The 17,415-nt window shown below is 38.7% G+C and overlaps 1 protein-coding gene across 1 annotated transcript in view; it reads right to left on the minus strand.

Moving 5' to 3' along the window:
• Positions 1-17,415, minus strand: part of MATN2 (matrilin 2) — a 213,638-nt gene that overhangs the window by 113,369 nt on the left and 82,854 nt on the right. Inside the window, exon 4 of the mRNA XM_056823286.1 lies at positions 8,436-8,558. Coding sequence (XP_056679264.1) covers positions 8,436-8,558 — 123 coding nt within the window. The remainder of the gene's footprint in view (positions 1-8,435; positions 8,559-17,415) is intronic.

Raw genomic sequence — 17,415 nt, forward strand, 5'->3', positions numbered from 1 at the left:
CTCAATACTATATTTAGAGATGAAAAAATAAAAAATATTGAGGATAAAATAAAACAAAATGAGGATAAAATAAAACAAAATAAGGATAAAATAAAACAAAATGAGGATAAAATAAAACAAAATGAGGATAAAATAGAAAATATTGAGGATAAAATAGAAAATGTTGAGGATAAAATAGAAAAAAATGAGGATAAAATAGAAAAAATTGAGGATACAATAGAAAAAATTGAGGATACAATAGAAAAAATTGAGGATAAAATAGGAAATATTGAGAATAAAATAGAAAAACTTGAGGATAAAATAGGAAATATTGAGAATAAAATAGGAAATATTGAGGATAAAATGGGAGATATGGAAGATAAAATAGGAAAAATTGAGGAAAAAATGCAAGCCCAATTAGAAGATCTAAAATGTTTCTTACAGGATCAATGGGCAAACACCCACTCTACCAGAAACAGACCTGTTTCTGAACCTTTGAATGAGGAAATTTCCTTCCCTGAAATAGAGATGGACAACACCTTCCCTATAGCCCAGTTAACAGACTGCTTCTCTCGTGCAGTGCAAATCTTGTCTGAATTTAATCCCCAAAACCCTTCCCCTGCAATCCCAGCTTCTCATGTTCCTTCTCCTACAGAAAACCAAATTCCAATGCAAGGGAGATCTTGTCCTCCTAGAGAAACCTGTCCTTGTCAAACTGACCCACAGGTGCAAAATTCAACTAGAGGCCTGTTTCCTCTAAGAGAAGTACCTGAAATAGGACGAAATGGGGATGTGGTGACTTTAAGACATAGGATACCGTTTACTCCCCAAGAAATAAATGAATTTACACGAAATATCCCCACATATGAACAAGATCCTTTTCTAGTAACAAAAAAGATGGGAGACATATTTTTTCAATATAATCCGTCTTACAAGGACGTTGAGAGCTTACTACAGGCTTTTTTAAGTGAACGTGAAAAAAATAAAATAATTGCTCATGTCAACAAAACCCGGGGGCGTAATGCAGCACATTGGCCATCTCAGGATCCCGAATGGGACTATAATAATCCTGAGGACTATCTACAACTATACCGTTGTAGAGAGGCCATCCTCACGGCCATGAAGGAATGTGCGGACAGTACAGATAAGTGGATGGAACTGGAAAAAATTAAGCAAAAGGAAAACGAAACACCCTCCAGATTTATGGACAGAATTATCGAGTTTGGGGACAGATACTTAGATTGGGACTTAAATAAAGAGAATAGTTTAAGACAAGTTAGAAGAATATTTGTAAATAATTCATGCAAAGTAATTAAAAATTATTTTAAAACACAATGCCCAAGATGGTCAGATATGGACCTTGAAGAATTGCGAAAAACAGCTATATATGTTTTTAAGGGAAACGAAGAAAAGGAGAAAGAGAATAATGATGACATGGAGGAAATGAAGAAAAAAATGAGATGTGTAATAGATAGGATAACTAAATTAGAAAGTGGGCATGATAATGAACCAACGACAATTGCCCCTCTCCAGAAATCCAATTATCAATCCATTACTTGCCACTTCTGTGAGAAGAAGGGCCACAAAATGATGGAATGTAGAACCTTTCTTAAGATGTTTGGAAGGAATACACAGTTTAATAATGGTTTTAGAAATAATAACTATAGAAATTATGATAATGGTTATAGAAACCAAAATTCTAGAAATTATAATAATGACTATGGAAATAACTATAATGAATATAGAAATAAGAGCTTTAGAAACCAGAATTATAGAAATAGGAATTGGGAATTTAATGACAATGCTCAAATTGAAGAAAATTTTAATGATTATACTCAACAATATATGAGAAATGGCGCTCGTCCAAAAATTACTCGAGGTACTAATGACCCTCAGAGAGGTGCCCTTCAGGGGGGTGCCCAAGGAATATCCCAAACACAATGATGGTGCCCGGGGGGGGCTGGGGCACAGGAATCAGAGGATACAACCTTTGATTTCCCAGACCCTGATGTCCTACTACCCGTTGTCCCTATCCACTGCCCTCCCCATACTAATGAACCCCATGTTACCTTAAAAGTGGGTAACACCTATTATGATTGTCTATTAGACACCGGAGCTTCCTGGTCTGTATTAAAGAGAACACCTGATTTACAATGTTATTCTATTGGCTCAGAGAATGTAATGGGAGTATCAGGAATAACCCAAAGAGTTAAAAGACTTCCTCCTAGAATGGTGTCTGTAGGACCCCTGGAGGTACAACACTCCTTCCTTTTGATGCCTGACTCCCCTTTAAATTTGCTGGGGAGGGACCTTCTATGCAAACTCAGAGCCACAATAACCTGCTCCCCAGATGGCTCATTATCATTAGAAGTACCAGAGGAATCTTTAAATTTACTCCCTGTACTTCTCTCGGAAAACCAGGAGGCAAAAGAACCTTCCATTTTTGAAATACCTAAAGATATACCAGAGTCTCTTTGGGCCACATCTTCTTCTGATGTAGGCTTACTTAAATCTGCTGTTCCTGTGCAGATAAAAACTAAATCTAGCCCACCTCCTTCTATCCCTCAGTATCCCCTCTCAAAGGAGGCAATTGAGGGTATTACACCAGTTATTAACTCATTAATAGAACAGGGAATAATAATCCCTTGCAAATCTGAATACAACACGCCCATCCTGCCAATTAAAAAACCAAAAAAAGGACCCGATGGCAAACACATCTATAGATTCGTACAGGATCTAAGGGCAGTGAATAATCACGTTATAAAGAGACACTCCGTAGTTTCTAACATACATACTATTATTTCATCTATTCCTAGCACAGCTACATACTTTACAGTAGTAGACTTGTGTTCAGCTTTCTTTTCCATACCAATACATGAAAACTCCAGGCATATTTTTGCTTTCACCTGGAAGGGCTCACAATATACCTGGTGTCGGCTGCCACAGGGTTATGTCGAAAGTCCGAGCTTATTTGAGCAAATTTTGAGCCAAGACACAGACAATATAACATTTAAAAATAGCAAATTAATCAAATATGTAGATGATCTACTCTTGGCTTCAACAGATGCAGAAACATGTCAAGAAGATAGCAAACACCTTCTTTTGGAATTGCACAAAAGAGGACATAAAATCTCTAAGGATAAAGTTCAATGGTGTCTCCAAAAAGTAGAATATTTGGGATTCATCTTGACTGCGGGTGCTCGTTATATTTCTCCAAAACGAATTGAGAACATTCAAAAATTGAGTGCTCCTACCACTAAGAAACAGCTGAGAGCAATTTTAGGAGCAACAGGGTTTTGTAGACAATGGATTCCTTGCTATGGGGAAATCACTAAACCCCTTATAGCATTAACAAAGGATTCAGTTCCTGAACCCCTCAAATTAGAGCCTGAACACTTGTCAGCTCTAACAGATCTGAAAAAGGCTATCATGTCTGCCCCTGCTCTAGGCATCCCAGATTACAACAAGCCATTTACCTTATATGTGCATGAGCGAAGAGGAGTAGCCTCTGGTGTGTTAACTCAGACTTTGGGACCTTCTCAGCGCCCAATTGCTTATTATTCTGCCCAACTAGACCCAGTAGCAGCAGGAGCACCACCATGCCTTAGAGGAGTAGCTGCTACAGCCTTACTAGTAACAAAAACCGTTGATTTAGTATTGGGATGTCCATTAACAATAATGTGCCCACATGAGATTGAAGCATTATTGGTAAAACATAGAACACAGGCATTCTCGGATCAGAGGATTACAAGGTATGAAATAACCTTATTAAATAGTGAAAATATTACCTTGAAACGCTGTTCAACTCTTAACCCTGCCACCTTGCTTCCAGATTTACCCACTTCAGGAGAACCACTACATAACTGTGAAACATTAGTGTCCATGGCAGAAAAGCCTCGAGATAATCTCTTGGACACTCCCTTAGACAATGCAGATCTGATTTTATTTACCGATGGTTCCTCTTTTATGAGGGATGGCATACGTTACACTGGAGCTGCCGTAGTCTCAGAATTTGCCACTGAATGGTCAGCTTCACTACCTTCTAACATTAGCGCTCAAGGAGCAGAACTCATAGCTCTAAAACAAGCTTGTATAATTGCCAAGGATAAAAAGGCAACAATTTATACAGATTCTAGATATGCTTTCGGCATTTGTCACTCAGTCGGGATGCTATGGCTCCAAAGAGGATTTTTAACCTCAGCTGGAAAATCCATAGCTAATGCAGAAATTATTAATGAAGTTCTTTCTGCTCTCAAACTGCCTAAAGCCCTAGCTGTAGTTCATTGCTCTGCCCATACAGGTGGCTCTGACCCTGTCTCTAGAGGAAATGACCGAGCAGATGCCGCTGCAAAACTAGCAGCCATAGAAGGACCTGGATTAATTTTAACATTAACAACCACTGATAATTTAAATTTATCACTCTCCTATAATGAAAAGGAAGTGGAAAAATGGAAACAAAAATTTAAAGCAAAACAAATTAATGGAGTATGGGTGTCACCTGAAGGAAAACCCCTGCTCCCTAGAAGTTTCTATAACCAAATTTGCCAATCTATTCATAAAAATGGTCATTTTGGCACCCAGGGCATCGTGGACTCTGTCAAGAGAGTATGGATAGCCCCTGGTATAACTACTGTAGCCTCTAAAGTATGTTCAGCCTGCCCTATTTGCCAGGCATATAACCAACATGCATATCGTGGAAAAGCCTTTGGGGGACGTCCTCTGGCTTACACACCTTTTGAACACCTACAGATAGATTTCATAACAATGCCAAAGGCTGGACGTTATAAATTTTGTCTAGTAATTGTAGATCAACTAACCAGATGGCCGGAAGCATTTCCTACAACCCGAGCCACAGCAGATTTTGTTGCAAAGATACTTTTAAAAGAAATTATCCCTCGTTTTGGCCTACCAGCACGTATTGACTCCGATAGAGGGAGTCATTTTACCGATTCTGTCTTAAATCAAATATATTCTTGCTTGGGGATAACTCCAAAATTCCATGTTCCATATCACCCCCAGAGCTCAGGCCAAGTGGAGAGGATGAATAAAGAACTTAAGACTATGATTGGCAAATTATGCACTGAGACCCATTTAAAATGGCCTGAAATTCTCCCTCTGGCCCTATTTTATCTTAGAAGCAGGCCTAGAGGAGACTTACATATTTCACCGTTTGAGATGCTTTTTGGACATCCGCCTATACAGGCTAAGCCTTTCTCCCCGGCTTATACATCGCTATTAGGGGGAGATATTACTATTGCTTCCTATATACAGGAGTTACAGCACAAACTACGTGAACTTCATGAATCCGGAGCTGCAGTACAAGCTGGACCATTAGACTTTTCTCTGCATGACCTGAACCCAGGAGATAAAGTTTATATCAAGAATTTCAAGCGAACTGGAGCAACTGAACCTTCATGGGAAGGACCATTCCAAATATTATTAACTACTCCAACATCTATAAAGATTGGAGAAAGAGACTCTTGGATTCACTGCTCACATGTGAAGAAAGCATCTTCTGCTGAGACTGATTGACTCTATCCTATCATATGAATTGTGACTCTATCTTATCATATGAATTGGAGATAATAATCCATAGACAAATGGATGTTTTTTTTTTCAAGAATATATTGAATTACTGATTTTTTTTCCTTATTTTTTCTTATTTCTTTTTATTTTTTTTATCAGAATATTTGATTTTTTTTCTCATTTTTTGTACTGAAGGTACACATAATTAATATTAATATTTTTTTCCCTGCAGTAATACAAGTTAATATATATACTCTTGCTATAATATCAATATATGCCTAAAAGCTTTAAACTATGGGAACCTGCCATTTATTGATAAAATATTATAGGACTGTGATTAATGTTTGTGTCTGATTCCAGGAAAAGGGATAAAAACAAGGAGCACAGACTAAACCTGAATAGTGCCAATAGAGCACACATGAAATATTAAAGTGAGACTCAAGGTTGCGACGCTTAACTTATGTTTAAGTCGTAGGACTTCCTTGTATCTACACTCCTTTCGAAGTACTCAAACAAGTACAAAGCTTGACTATCATGCTGGCTCCCTATATCTCTGAAGAAAAAAAATCAGACAAGGGAATGACATTTCCCCATCAAAATAGAATTCTAATTCTTTTCTTCTTATATTATGGCAACTTCCTGTAGTCTTGGCTACAAATGGCTAAGTGAAATATTACTGCATTCTGTCCTACATACTTGTGGGATAGAAATTACTTTAAACTGGACCTATACAAGGTCTATTTTGAATTTTTCTTATGTTTTTGATTATTTTTCTATTCTTTTGATAATTGACACATACACCCCCATAACTGAACATTGCATTCTGAGCTAAACTTGATAATTTTTTTTAATACTTACTTCAGGGGGGATTGTATTTTAATTTAAAATCTAAGAATTTTTGAATTTTTTTGTTTGAGATTGTATTTTTATAAAAATCCAAGACTTTTGTTTAAGATTTTACTGTTACAAAAAAAATTTTTTTTTGTTCGAGAAAAGATCTTCAAGAAAGAAGCTTGAAACTTTTATATCCAGAGAATGAACTGTTGCATAAAGATGCCAAAAACCTACACTTCATCAAGAAGATTAAGAATGAACTTTGGATGTGATTGATTGGACTGAACTTTTGATTGAACATTTATTGTAACATTTATGCCAAAAGGGACTGCCCCTAATTTGGCTTTCTGTCAAAGCGCCTAGCAAACATTGGTTTTGCTTTCTTTTCTTTTCTATTTCCTCTCTCACTATTCTAATTTCTCCTAGAAAATTGAATATTGTGTATATCTTTAGTTAGAAGTGAATTTAGAACTACAAAATGATTATGTTAAATGATCAATGGGGAGACTAGTCTCCCAATGATCATCAGGGGGGATTGTAAACCTCAAATTTCCTTAGACTTATAATTGTTGAAAATTTCACCATTGGGATATTTCATACTTGGAAAATTTCTTACTGATAGTCTATTGGAATGGGAACTCCATTGGCATGGGAGGTTCCTTCTCTTCCCTTCTTAAGATTACTTTAGGACAGAAACCCTTTGCTGAACAATGGAAAGGACTTTGACCTATGCTTGAGCATAGAACAGGAATTTCTTTGAGTCTTGATTGATTTTAGAATTGATACAATGGAGATACTTGGAATAAATCTCCACCCTATTCAGTCCTAATAGGATTGAGTAAGGGCTGCAGCCTAGATCAAAATTTAATTATTCCAATCTCTACCATACTCAAGTTAACAGGATTTAGAAAGGGCTGTAACAAAGGAGTATAGATTTAATCATTGGAAAATATGACCTTCAACAGACATGTGCAAAAAGCCAGAAACCTCTGGGCGGTCCTGGGTTAAGCGAGAGCCTCCATTGACAGGGAAATTGATGAAGAGTGATTGGTAGATGTGAGGACTGAGGGGAGGCAACTTGGATGGTTTCCTTAAAGATAGGAGGGTCTGGAGACTCGAGGGGTGGTTGTTGAGTTTTTGGGTCGGTGTGGTTGCTGGGCTCTGGGGAAGTTTGCTCTGAAGGAAGCTGAAGGTGGGGGCCTCTGAGACTGTTTCTCCATTTTGGACACGTGAGTAATAGGGACTGATCTCCTTTCTTTGCCCCAGCTATCTAAGGGCTTGGGCCTTTTGGCCCAGCCTAAACAGAAGGGGTATTTAAGCCCTATTCCCTTCTCTCCCCTCCCTCTCTCTATATATATCTCTAATTCCCTTCTTACTCCTATTGTAATTAAACTCCAAAAAAGGCTGACGGCTGACTTGAGTTTTTCATTTAGGAATTACATAGCTGATTCCTGGGCGACCTTAAATTAATATATATCAGTCTTTAAAGTGATTCCCTTGTAACAATTGAAAAATTGTCATCACAGACCCAGAGCCTAAAAGGTATCTCTGAGGGCACCTTGTTCAAAATCATTATTTTACAAAGGAGAAAAGTGAAGTCCAGTCAAGTTAGTCAACTAGCCCAAAGTCATATACATTGAAATAAAACCTTTAAATCAAATATATATTAGATACTTGTTTGCTCAATACTTCAGTGGCTATTATGGGAGAGGGAGCTTTTTTTGAAACATAGGATCAAATCTTTTTTTTTTTTTTAAGACTTTCATCTTCTATTAGAGTTGATACTAAGTACTGGATCCAAGGCAAAAGACCAGTAAGGGCTAGGCAATTGGGGTTAAAAGACTTGCCCTGAATTATACAGCTAGGGAGCATCTGAGGCCAGATTTAAACTCGTGAAGTCCCATCTCCAGGTCTGGCTCTCTATCCAATGAGCCAACTAGTGGTCCTCAGGAACTGAATCTTAGAGAAAATTCAAATCATGTGGACCTATTTGGAGAGAAGGGAAAAGAAGGAAAAGGGAGAAAAAATAAGGAGGAGAAGAGAGACATGGGTAGAAGGAAAAGATATAGCCAAACTTTAAAAAAGAAATGGCTTACTTCTACAAGTTTTCTGGTCTGTGTTCAGAATATATCCTCGTTTGCATCTGCAAAGATACGAGCCAGGTGTGTTGATACAGAAGTGGGCACAGTTATGCTCCATAATATTGCACATATGGGCCACTGAAAGGGAAAAGACAAAAGACATCGTAAAAATGGATACCTTATTCAATTCAATTAATTTCAATTCAACAAACATCTCCCCTCTTCAATCAGCCTTTACAGCAGAAAAGTAATTTTCCAAATAGACAGGTCTGATGATGCAATTTCCTCCTTTAAACTCTTTTAGTGGCTCCCTGTTGTGTGTGCTTTTTTTTTAACCCTTACCTTCTGTCTTGGAATAACCAAGTATTATTTCCAAGGCAGAAGAGTGTAAGAGCTAGGCAACTGGGGTGAAGTGACTTGCCCAGGGTCACACAGCTGGGAAGTGTCTGAGGCCAGATTTGAATCCAGGTCCTCCTAATACCAGGCCTGGTGCTCTACCCACTAAGCCACCTAGCTGCCCCTGGGTCTCTATTGTCTTAAGGGAAAACACAATGGACCCAGTTGAGGATAAGCACTTAATATATATTGAATTCTTGGATCACAACTACATTGTCAGGTAGGTACTACAGGTATTATTATCCTCATTTTACAGAAGAAATAGGTGAGACAGAAAAAGTTTAGTCACTTGCCCATGGCTTAAGAGGTTAAGTAAGTTGCTTATGATAAGAGTTGATTGTCAGTCAAGTCAATAAGCATTTATTAAGCACTTAATATGAGCCAGGCAGTATGCTAAGTTCTGGGGATACACAGAAAGGCAAAAACAATCTCTGCCCTCGAGGAGTTTACATTCTAATGGGGGAGACAACATGCCACTTAGGAGGTACGTACAAGATCTACACAGAGTGACTAGGTGGGAATCTCAGAGGAGAATGTACTATTTTTGGGGGAATTGGGAAAGAGCTCTTTCAAAAGGTAGGATTTGAATTCAATCTTGAAGGAAGCCAAAAAATATATATAGAGAGAGAAGAGAGTGAAATTCTTTCCCCACTATGCCACAAAGTTGCCCCTCAGACATTTAATGCCTTTACAAGATGGCTAATTGTAAAATAACAGCTAGATGGCATGATGGAAGACTCATCTTCCCGAGTTCAAATCCAATCTCAGACACTTATTAGCTGTGTGAACCTGAGATGGCATTTAATCTCTGTCTTCCTTATCTCTAAAATAGTAATACTAATAGCACCACCCTTCCAGGCTTGCTGTGAGGATCAAATGAGGTATTTTTAAAGACCTTTGACCAACATAAAGCACCATATAAATGTTAGCTATTATTATTGTCGTTATTATAATCTGAGAGTGAAACTTGCAACAGGGTGTGAACTGTAAGATTTTTTTTAAAATAAAAAAATCTGGTGCATATTCCCAGCTATCATCATCACTCTTCATGATGTACAAAACAGAACCAGTGATCTTATACCCACCCTTTCCATTTTTGAGGAAAGAGCCAAACATTTGGCTTATCCCATTTAACTTTCAAATTCCTGACCTCCTGTTTATGGTCCCAGTGGATCCAATCTGTTAATCATCAATTGATCTAGCATCGATTGATGTAGGAAAAACTTCCTGGCAATCTTTGTTGTTCACTTGTTTTTCAGGCATTTCTGACTCTTCATGACCCCCCATTTGGGATTTTTCTTGGCAAAAATACCAGAATGGTTTGCTATTTCTTTCTCTAGCTCATTTGACAGATGAGAAAACTGAGGTAAACAAAGTGAAGTGACTTGCCCAGAGTCACACAGCTAATAGATCTAGGATCTATTATCCTTATTCTTCTCATCTATTATCCCAATTTTGTGACTCATCTAGTCTCTTTTCTGATCATTGGCTGTCTCCATACAGCTGCCCCCCCCTTCTGTGGCATTTCTCATTTGTCATGTAGTTCAGCACAGCATTCTATGTTGGGTCACATGAACTAGTAACTAATTTACCAATAATTAAAATTATTTACTATTATACTGGTGACCTAACACTGATTTTGTATCAATGGGTCAATATGTAATAAGAGGAAGGAAAAATCTGAGTCCATTTTATGAGACAGTTGGTATGAATACATATGTGAGTGTAAGGGGTGATTTTGAATGCACATCTATGAAAATTACAAAGTTTAGCCAGGGAAATGTAAAAGGGGTAGCGATAGCTAGGTAGCACAGTTGATAGAGCATGAAGCCTGGAGATGGGAGGTCCTAGATTCAAATTTAGACTTGGACACTTCGTAGCTATGTGACCCTGGGCAAGTCACTTAGACCCAAATGCCTAGCCCTTACCTCTCTTCTGCCTTAGAATCAATATTTAGACAATGCTAAGAAAGGAGTAAGGATTAGAAAAAAAGGTAAATAAGCCAGGTTGAGTTAGATGGCATCTTCTGACCTTTCCTACTCTGGGCTCCAGGGACTCTAGGACAACATATCATCTTGAACATAGTGGCTAGACTTTATATATAAAAATGTTTGTGTATAAATATATAATATAAACATATAAATATACAAATATATGTGTATGCATACATATATACATATATATCTTTAAACTTTGAAAAATATCTTATTTTATCCTCACAACAAAACTGGGAGGTAGATGCTATTATTATTTACAGATGAAAATGGAACCTAAAAGAAGTTAAGTGACTTGTTCGGAGTCATATATAGTAATTTGAGGCAGGGTTTCAAATCAGGTCTTTCTGACTTCAAGTCTAGCTCTTTATCCACCATGCCAATCAATCTTCTACCGCAGCAAAGCCAAGACCAGATGCCTTGGCACCACTATATCCTGATGAATCAAATAATTTAAGTTGGAAGAACTTAGTCACCATCTAGTCTCCACTACAAAATACTCAGTGGGTCATCTTTTGCCTGAAGACCTTCAACAAAGTGGGTCCATTTTACCTTTAGACAAATCTAATTGGTAGAAGGGGCAGCAAAGTGGCACAGTGGATAGAATGCTGTGTCTAGTCAGGAAGACTCATCTTCCTGAATTCAACACCAACCTCAAACACTTACTAGCTGTGTGACCCTGGGCAAGTCACTTCACTTTGTTTGCCTCCGTTTTCTCATCTGTCAAATGAGCTGAGGAGAGAAACGGTAAACCATTCTGGTATCTTTGCCAAAAAAACCCAAAAAACCAAATGGGGGTCATGAAGAGTCAGACATGACTAAAAAGCCAGTGAACAACAAAGATTGCCAGGAAGTTTTTCCCATATCAAGCTTACATTTGGCTCCTTTCTACCTTCTGCCCCTACTTCTCCCCTCTGAGCCCTACAACTCAATTCTGATCCTTCTTCAATATGATAACCCTTCAAATATTTGAATGCAAATATCTATTCCTCCCTCCCTAAAAAGAGTCTTCTCTTTCTTCAGGCTAAATATTGCTAGTCCTTTATAAGTTGAACCTCATACAGCATGAACTCAAGTTCTCCATGACTATCTGACATCATCCTTCAAGAGGCTCTCTAAGTTTATCAATGACCTCCTTAAACTATGGTAGCCAAAACAAAAGAGGAGGAAGCTTCCTTCACAGCAGCTATTCAAGCCCCATTTTGCTCTCCATAGAGACTTGGAGAAATGAGCCTTACCAGAGAGATATGCCTCTTGGTCTTGGCAGGGTCTACAAGGTCTCCTCCTTGCCTTCTCTTCTTTTCCCACCATTCTCATCTTCAGGCATCTACCAGGTAACTATGGACTGAATGTGTACTGGGATGTGTCAGTGTGGGCTTGCTTGTATGTGTGTGTATGTATAGGCACATGTTAGGACTGACGTGTCTTAGTAGTGCTTTGATAGGAAAAAAAAGTTCTTTCAGAGCTTTAATAAATATCAGTTGGCACCAAAGTAGAGTGTCCCATAGGTTTTAGTGCAGTTTTAAGCTTCAACTTCACTAAGACTTTTGGGACACCACAAATATCATTTTGAGCTTTATAAAGTAATTTAAAAACACCACCTCATTTGATCTGATGATCAAGCCTAAAATGGGGGCACTGCGGATTGTGTTATCTCCTTTTTGTAAGATAAGCCATTTGCTTATTGTCACATAAATTCATGTTTAAAGGGCAGCTATGTAGCTCAATGGATAAAGAGATGGGAGGTCCTGGTTTCAAATCTGACCTCAGATACTTCCTAGCTGTGTGACCCTGGGCAAATCACTTAAACCCTGTTGTCTAGCCCTTAACACTCTTCTGCCTTAGAATTGATTGATTCTAAGATAGAAGGGTAAGAATTTAAATAGTTACACAATAAATGTCAGAGGCAAAATTTGAACCCAGGTCTTTTCTGACTATACATCTATTATGCTCCCTCTATGACTCCTACTTATTCATCCTAATCTGTCCATCCTTTGGTCTTGCATCTAAATAGCACCACTATAGTTTGACAGCTCTTTAAGTCGTGCTGTGAACCAACATTCCAAAGTGTAGATCAGTATTTCTACCCTGCTTTTTATGCTCATTTCCTCATTGTTGACACTGCACAGATGTGGCCAAATCAAATCCAGGCGACTTTATGTCTTAGAATCATCTATGTGGAGCTGGAAAAGTTCTCAGAGGCACTCTAGTCCAACTTCCTCTTTTTACAGAGAGTAAAACTCTTTCTTTCTCTTTCTTTCTTTCTTTCTTTCTTTCTTTCTTTCTTTCTTTCTTTCTTTCTTTCTTTCTTTCTTTCTTTCTTTCTTTCTTTCTTTCTTTCTTTCTTTCTTTCTTTCTTTCTTTCTTTCTTTCTTTCTTTCTTTCTTTCTTTCTTTCTTTCTTTCTTTCTTTCTTTCTTTCTTTCTTTCTTCCCCCTCTTTCCTCTTCCCCCCTCTTTCCTTTCGCCATTTCTTCTCTAAGACAAAAGGGCAAGGGCTAGGCAAATGAGGTTAAGTGACTTGCCCAAGTAAAATGACTAGGAAGTGTCTAAGGCCAAATTTGAACCCAGGTCCTACCAATTCCAGATCTGGCATTCTATCCACTGTCCCCTCCTCCTTTGTTTCAAAGAAGACCAAGTTATGACTTGCCCATGAATTGGATTTAAGTGAGGCAGAGTTGCACAAAGTCATGAGCTTAATTTTCTGTTCCAGAGCCATCCAAGTCCAGTGGCAAGACAAAAATCAGGATGACTGGTAATGGCTTAGGACATAGTAGATGATGATGGCATCTTGATGAGGCAGCTTGTTCAAGGTCACACAGAAAGTAAATGAGCATTATCTTGTTCCGCATTCAGTAGATGCTTAAGAGTTTGTTGAATTGACTCACTGAAATGGATGACAGGCACAGATCTTCCCTCTCCCACCCCAGCAAGCCCAGGAACTCCCAAGTAAGGGAATTTCCTCTACCAATGCAGATCAACAATTAAAATCTTTGAGTCACTTGGACACCATAAGAAGTTATGTGAATATTCTTGCACTTGATGCATAAAATGCCCTGAGTATATCTCAAGAATAGTTTATTGTTTTAATGAAGAAAAAGAATAGAAAACCTGTTGTGCTTGAATGCTTGCAAATCTATGATATGTTTCCACTATTAAAACAAAATCTGGATTACAGTATATAAGCATTCAGGCTCACCGATTGTTACATTAAATATGCCTGTATCTCATTAAAGCTCTCATTTTTTTCGGGCATTTAATTTACAACTTCCTTGCTAACATAATGAAACTTAAACACACTTAAAATTTAACAAGCCTTGGTATAAACAGAGTTGGAGTTATGGAAGTGTTCTCATAAACAGAAAAGATGAGCCCCTGCAGAGAAAGATTCTTATAATATGAAAACAAAATAGATGCTTCCAAGGCCTGAGAGCAGACCACTTAATCCTGAGTTTAGGACATGCTTTGGTCCTAAAGAAATGGATTTCATTTAAATATACTCAAAGATATTGTCTAATGACTCTTGTCTGAAAGGAGAAACTTTCAGAGTCCAATGATTAGATCTAATTAACAAACTAATCAGAATAGGAAATCTTTCAAAGCAAACTCCATTTGTGGCTAATTATCAGAAATGTACTGTGGGAAAGTAGGCAGAACCATGGCCTTCTGGGTCTCAGACCTGCATCTTATAAATACTGGTTTACTGTCTCAGTGCCCCACCAAAATGTCAGGGGCATTAGTGGAGGGAATGTCCATGGTAGAGGTTTCCCAGTGAGGTAAGACATCTATATTCATCCTGTCTAATGTTGCCTTATTTCACTCCTCCTTGTTGAGTCATGTTCAACTCTTCATGACACCATTTTAGGATTTTCCTGGCAAAGATACTAGAGTGGTTTACCATTTCCTTCTCTGTCTCATTTTACAAACAAGGAACTGAGGCCAATAGGACTAAGATAAGGACTAGGCAATTGGGTTTAAGTGACTTGCCCAGGGTCACACAGCTAGTAGGTGTCTGAGACTGGATTTGAACTCATGAAGGTGAGTCTTCCTGATTCCAAGCCCAGGGTCTATTTGCTATGCCATCTAGCTCCCCCATAGATACTATTATCACAAAAAGATAATTAATGTGCTTCGACATTACATTCACTTTGATGTGCACTAGTTAAAGCCTCCTATGTGTAGAGCATGGGGATGTCAAGCATTGAGAAGATAGGGTGCTTGTCCTTATGGAGCACAGGTGGAGAATGCCTTAGGATAGCCGTAATACACAGTAATATCTGATCAGTGCTTTTTTGTCGTTTGGTCATTTTAGTCGTGTCGGATTCTTCATGACCACCTTTGGGGTTTTCTTGGCAAAGATACTGGAGTGGTTTGCCATCTTCTTCTCCAGCTCATTTGACAGATGAAGAAACTGAGGCAACCAGGGTTACTTAAGTCTCTTGTCTAGGGGCCAGTGCTTTAGAGGGGAAAAAAACAAAAAGGTTGGAAGAAGGAAACTTGGCATGTGAAGGGGATGGGGACTGGTCTGGTCTACTTTCATCTTATTCATCATCATCTAGTCACAGATGAATCAAAGCTAGGTCCATGGAGATGTTCCTGTCATATCGACATAATTTCAGCCTTTCGTGATTTATTTTGTTCTTTGTTTCTCTGATGTCCTCCAAGGAATTTATTAATGACATTTGGCACACCCAAAGGATTCAGGCCCTTCTGGAAACTGAGTTAACTCTTTCAAGTCAGTAGGGTGATAGAGAAGACACCGAAGACTTGTTTCCAGAAGCAGTAGGTTGATGATAAGAACAATGGCTAGCATTTTTATAGCTCCTTAAAGTTTGTGAAGTGCTTTACAGATATTCTCTCATGCGATCCACCCGACAACCCTGGGAACCCTGCCACTTTCCTCTAAAAACAAGCCACAACCCTTGGAGGCAGGTCTTTTACAAGGTAAAGTGCTGAGTTTTTCACATATCTTCTGGTGCAGTAGGAGCTGGTCTGCTCCACCCTATTCCTACTCTCACCCCTACCGCTAGCCCCATCCCCTTTGGCCTTGGCTTCTGACCTGAGACCTGGAGTTTTGGCCCACCTAACTCATGTAGCCCAGGGTGAAGGCCATCAGGGGCCACTATTATAGTATTTACATATTTCTTAGCCATTTAACATGTGGATAGCTATGCTACAATTCCTATTAGGTTCCTATCATTTTTTATATCATTGATGAAATTTTTAAATATTGTGCCTCTAACTCCACTTTTCCCATAAACTCTATGGTTTTTATTGGTCAGTTTTCCATATTGAAGTGTCTTTTAAGGGACATATGTGTTGATTAGAGCAGAACTGACTCTATGTTCATGCCAAACTGGTCTACTTGCTCTTTGAAATTCCATTTCCCATCTCTATGTCTTTATCATAGTACAGTATGTCCACCATGCTTTTTTGTCTCTTGAGATGCTTATTTCCATTTTTTTTTTAGAATTTTCTTAGAATTAATACTAAGTATTGGTTCCATGGCAGAAGAGCAGTAAGGGTTAGGCAATTGGGATCAAGTGACTTGCCCAAGTTCACACAGCTAGGAAGTGTCTGGGGCCAGATTTGAACTTAGGACCTCCCATATCCATGTCTGGCTTTTTATCCACTGAGTCACCTAGCTGCCTTGAATGCCAATTTTCATTAATGGCTTAGCTCACATATTGCCTCCCATACAAAGTCTTTCCTGATTCCCTACTTTACCCAGAAAAATTTAAATACATTTACTTTGCATATGTTTTCCATGTTTTCATCTTCATCTTTGACTTTGTATCCCTTACACCTAGAGCAGGACCTGGTACATAGTAAGTGTTTAATAAATGCTTGTCAAGTTGAATTGAATTCTCTTCCACCAGATTGTGTCTGGTAAATCAGAAACAGGGCATAACTAGCAAACTAGGGCAAACGCCACCAAATACCTTCTGGGGGAAGGGAAGAGGCCCAGTACACTGAGACCCTGCTAGGGAGACCAGCTGGGTTAGGATGGGGAAGAGATCACCCAGAATATGGCGGCAGGAGTAAATTGTAGTGGGGGTATTGGGAAAATGCCTATTGTAACTCATTTTCTTACATTGGCCTTCCTGTCCTGGTTATCACTCTGCAGAGCAGCCCAAAATTTGTGAAAGACTAAAGACAAGTGTGATGTTGGGTAGATTATAAAGATTATAAAGGGTCTTGGGCATAATCCATACATTTCTAGATTGTGGCTCACTGAGAAGGCCAGACCCACTGATATGCTATGGGTCAAATGAGTCAACCACTTAGCTGGGATGTTTTGGTTTTTTTCCCACCTAACCAACTATTATTTGGAGAAACTGAAGGAATTGAATTGGTTGTTCCACTCTTTTGTAGACAGAGCCTTAATTTGCACAACATGGCGCTTCCAAGTTTCTCTTGCAGCCACAGAAGCAGTCTGAGAACATGATCTTAGTAATTCCCCTCTTGCTGTCAGCTTGAGGGCCACATGGCCTCTCATTCCTTCTTTTGACCCCTTTGAGGTCAGTTTACAGTTCTGATATGATGCCACCCCCAAGGGCAGCTAGGTGGCACAGTAGATCGAGAGCCAAGCCTGGAGTCAGGAAGA

The sequence above is a fragment of the Monodelphis domestica genome, chromosome 3 (genome assembly GCF_027887165.1).
Source record: "Monodelphis domestica isolate mMonDom1 chromosome 3, mMonDom1.pri, whole genome shotgun sequence".
Taxonomy (NCBI): domain Eukaryota; kingdom Metazoa; phylum Chordata; class Mammalia; order Didelphimorphia; family Didelphidae; genus Monodelphis; species Monodelphis domestica.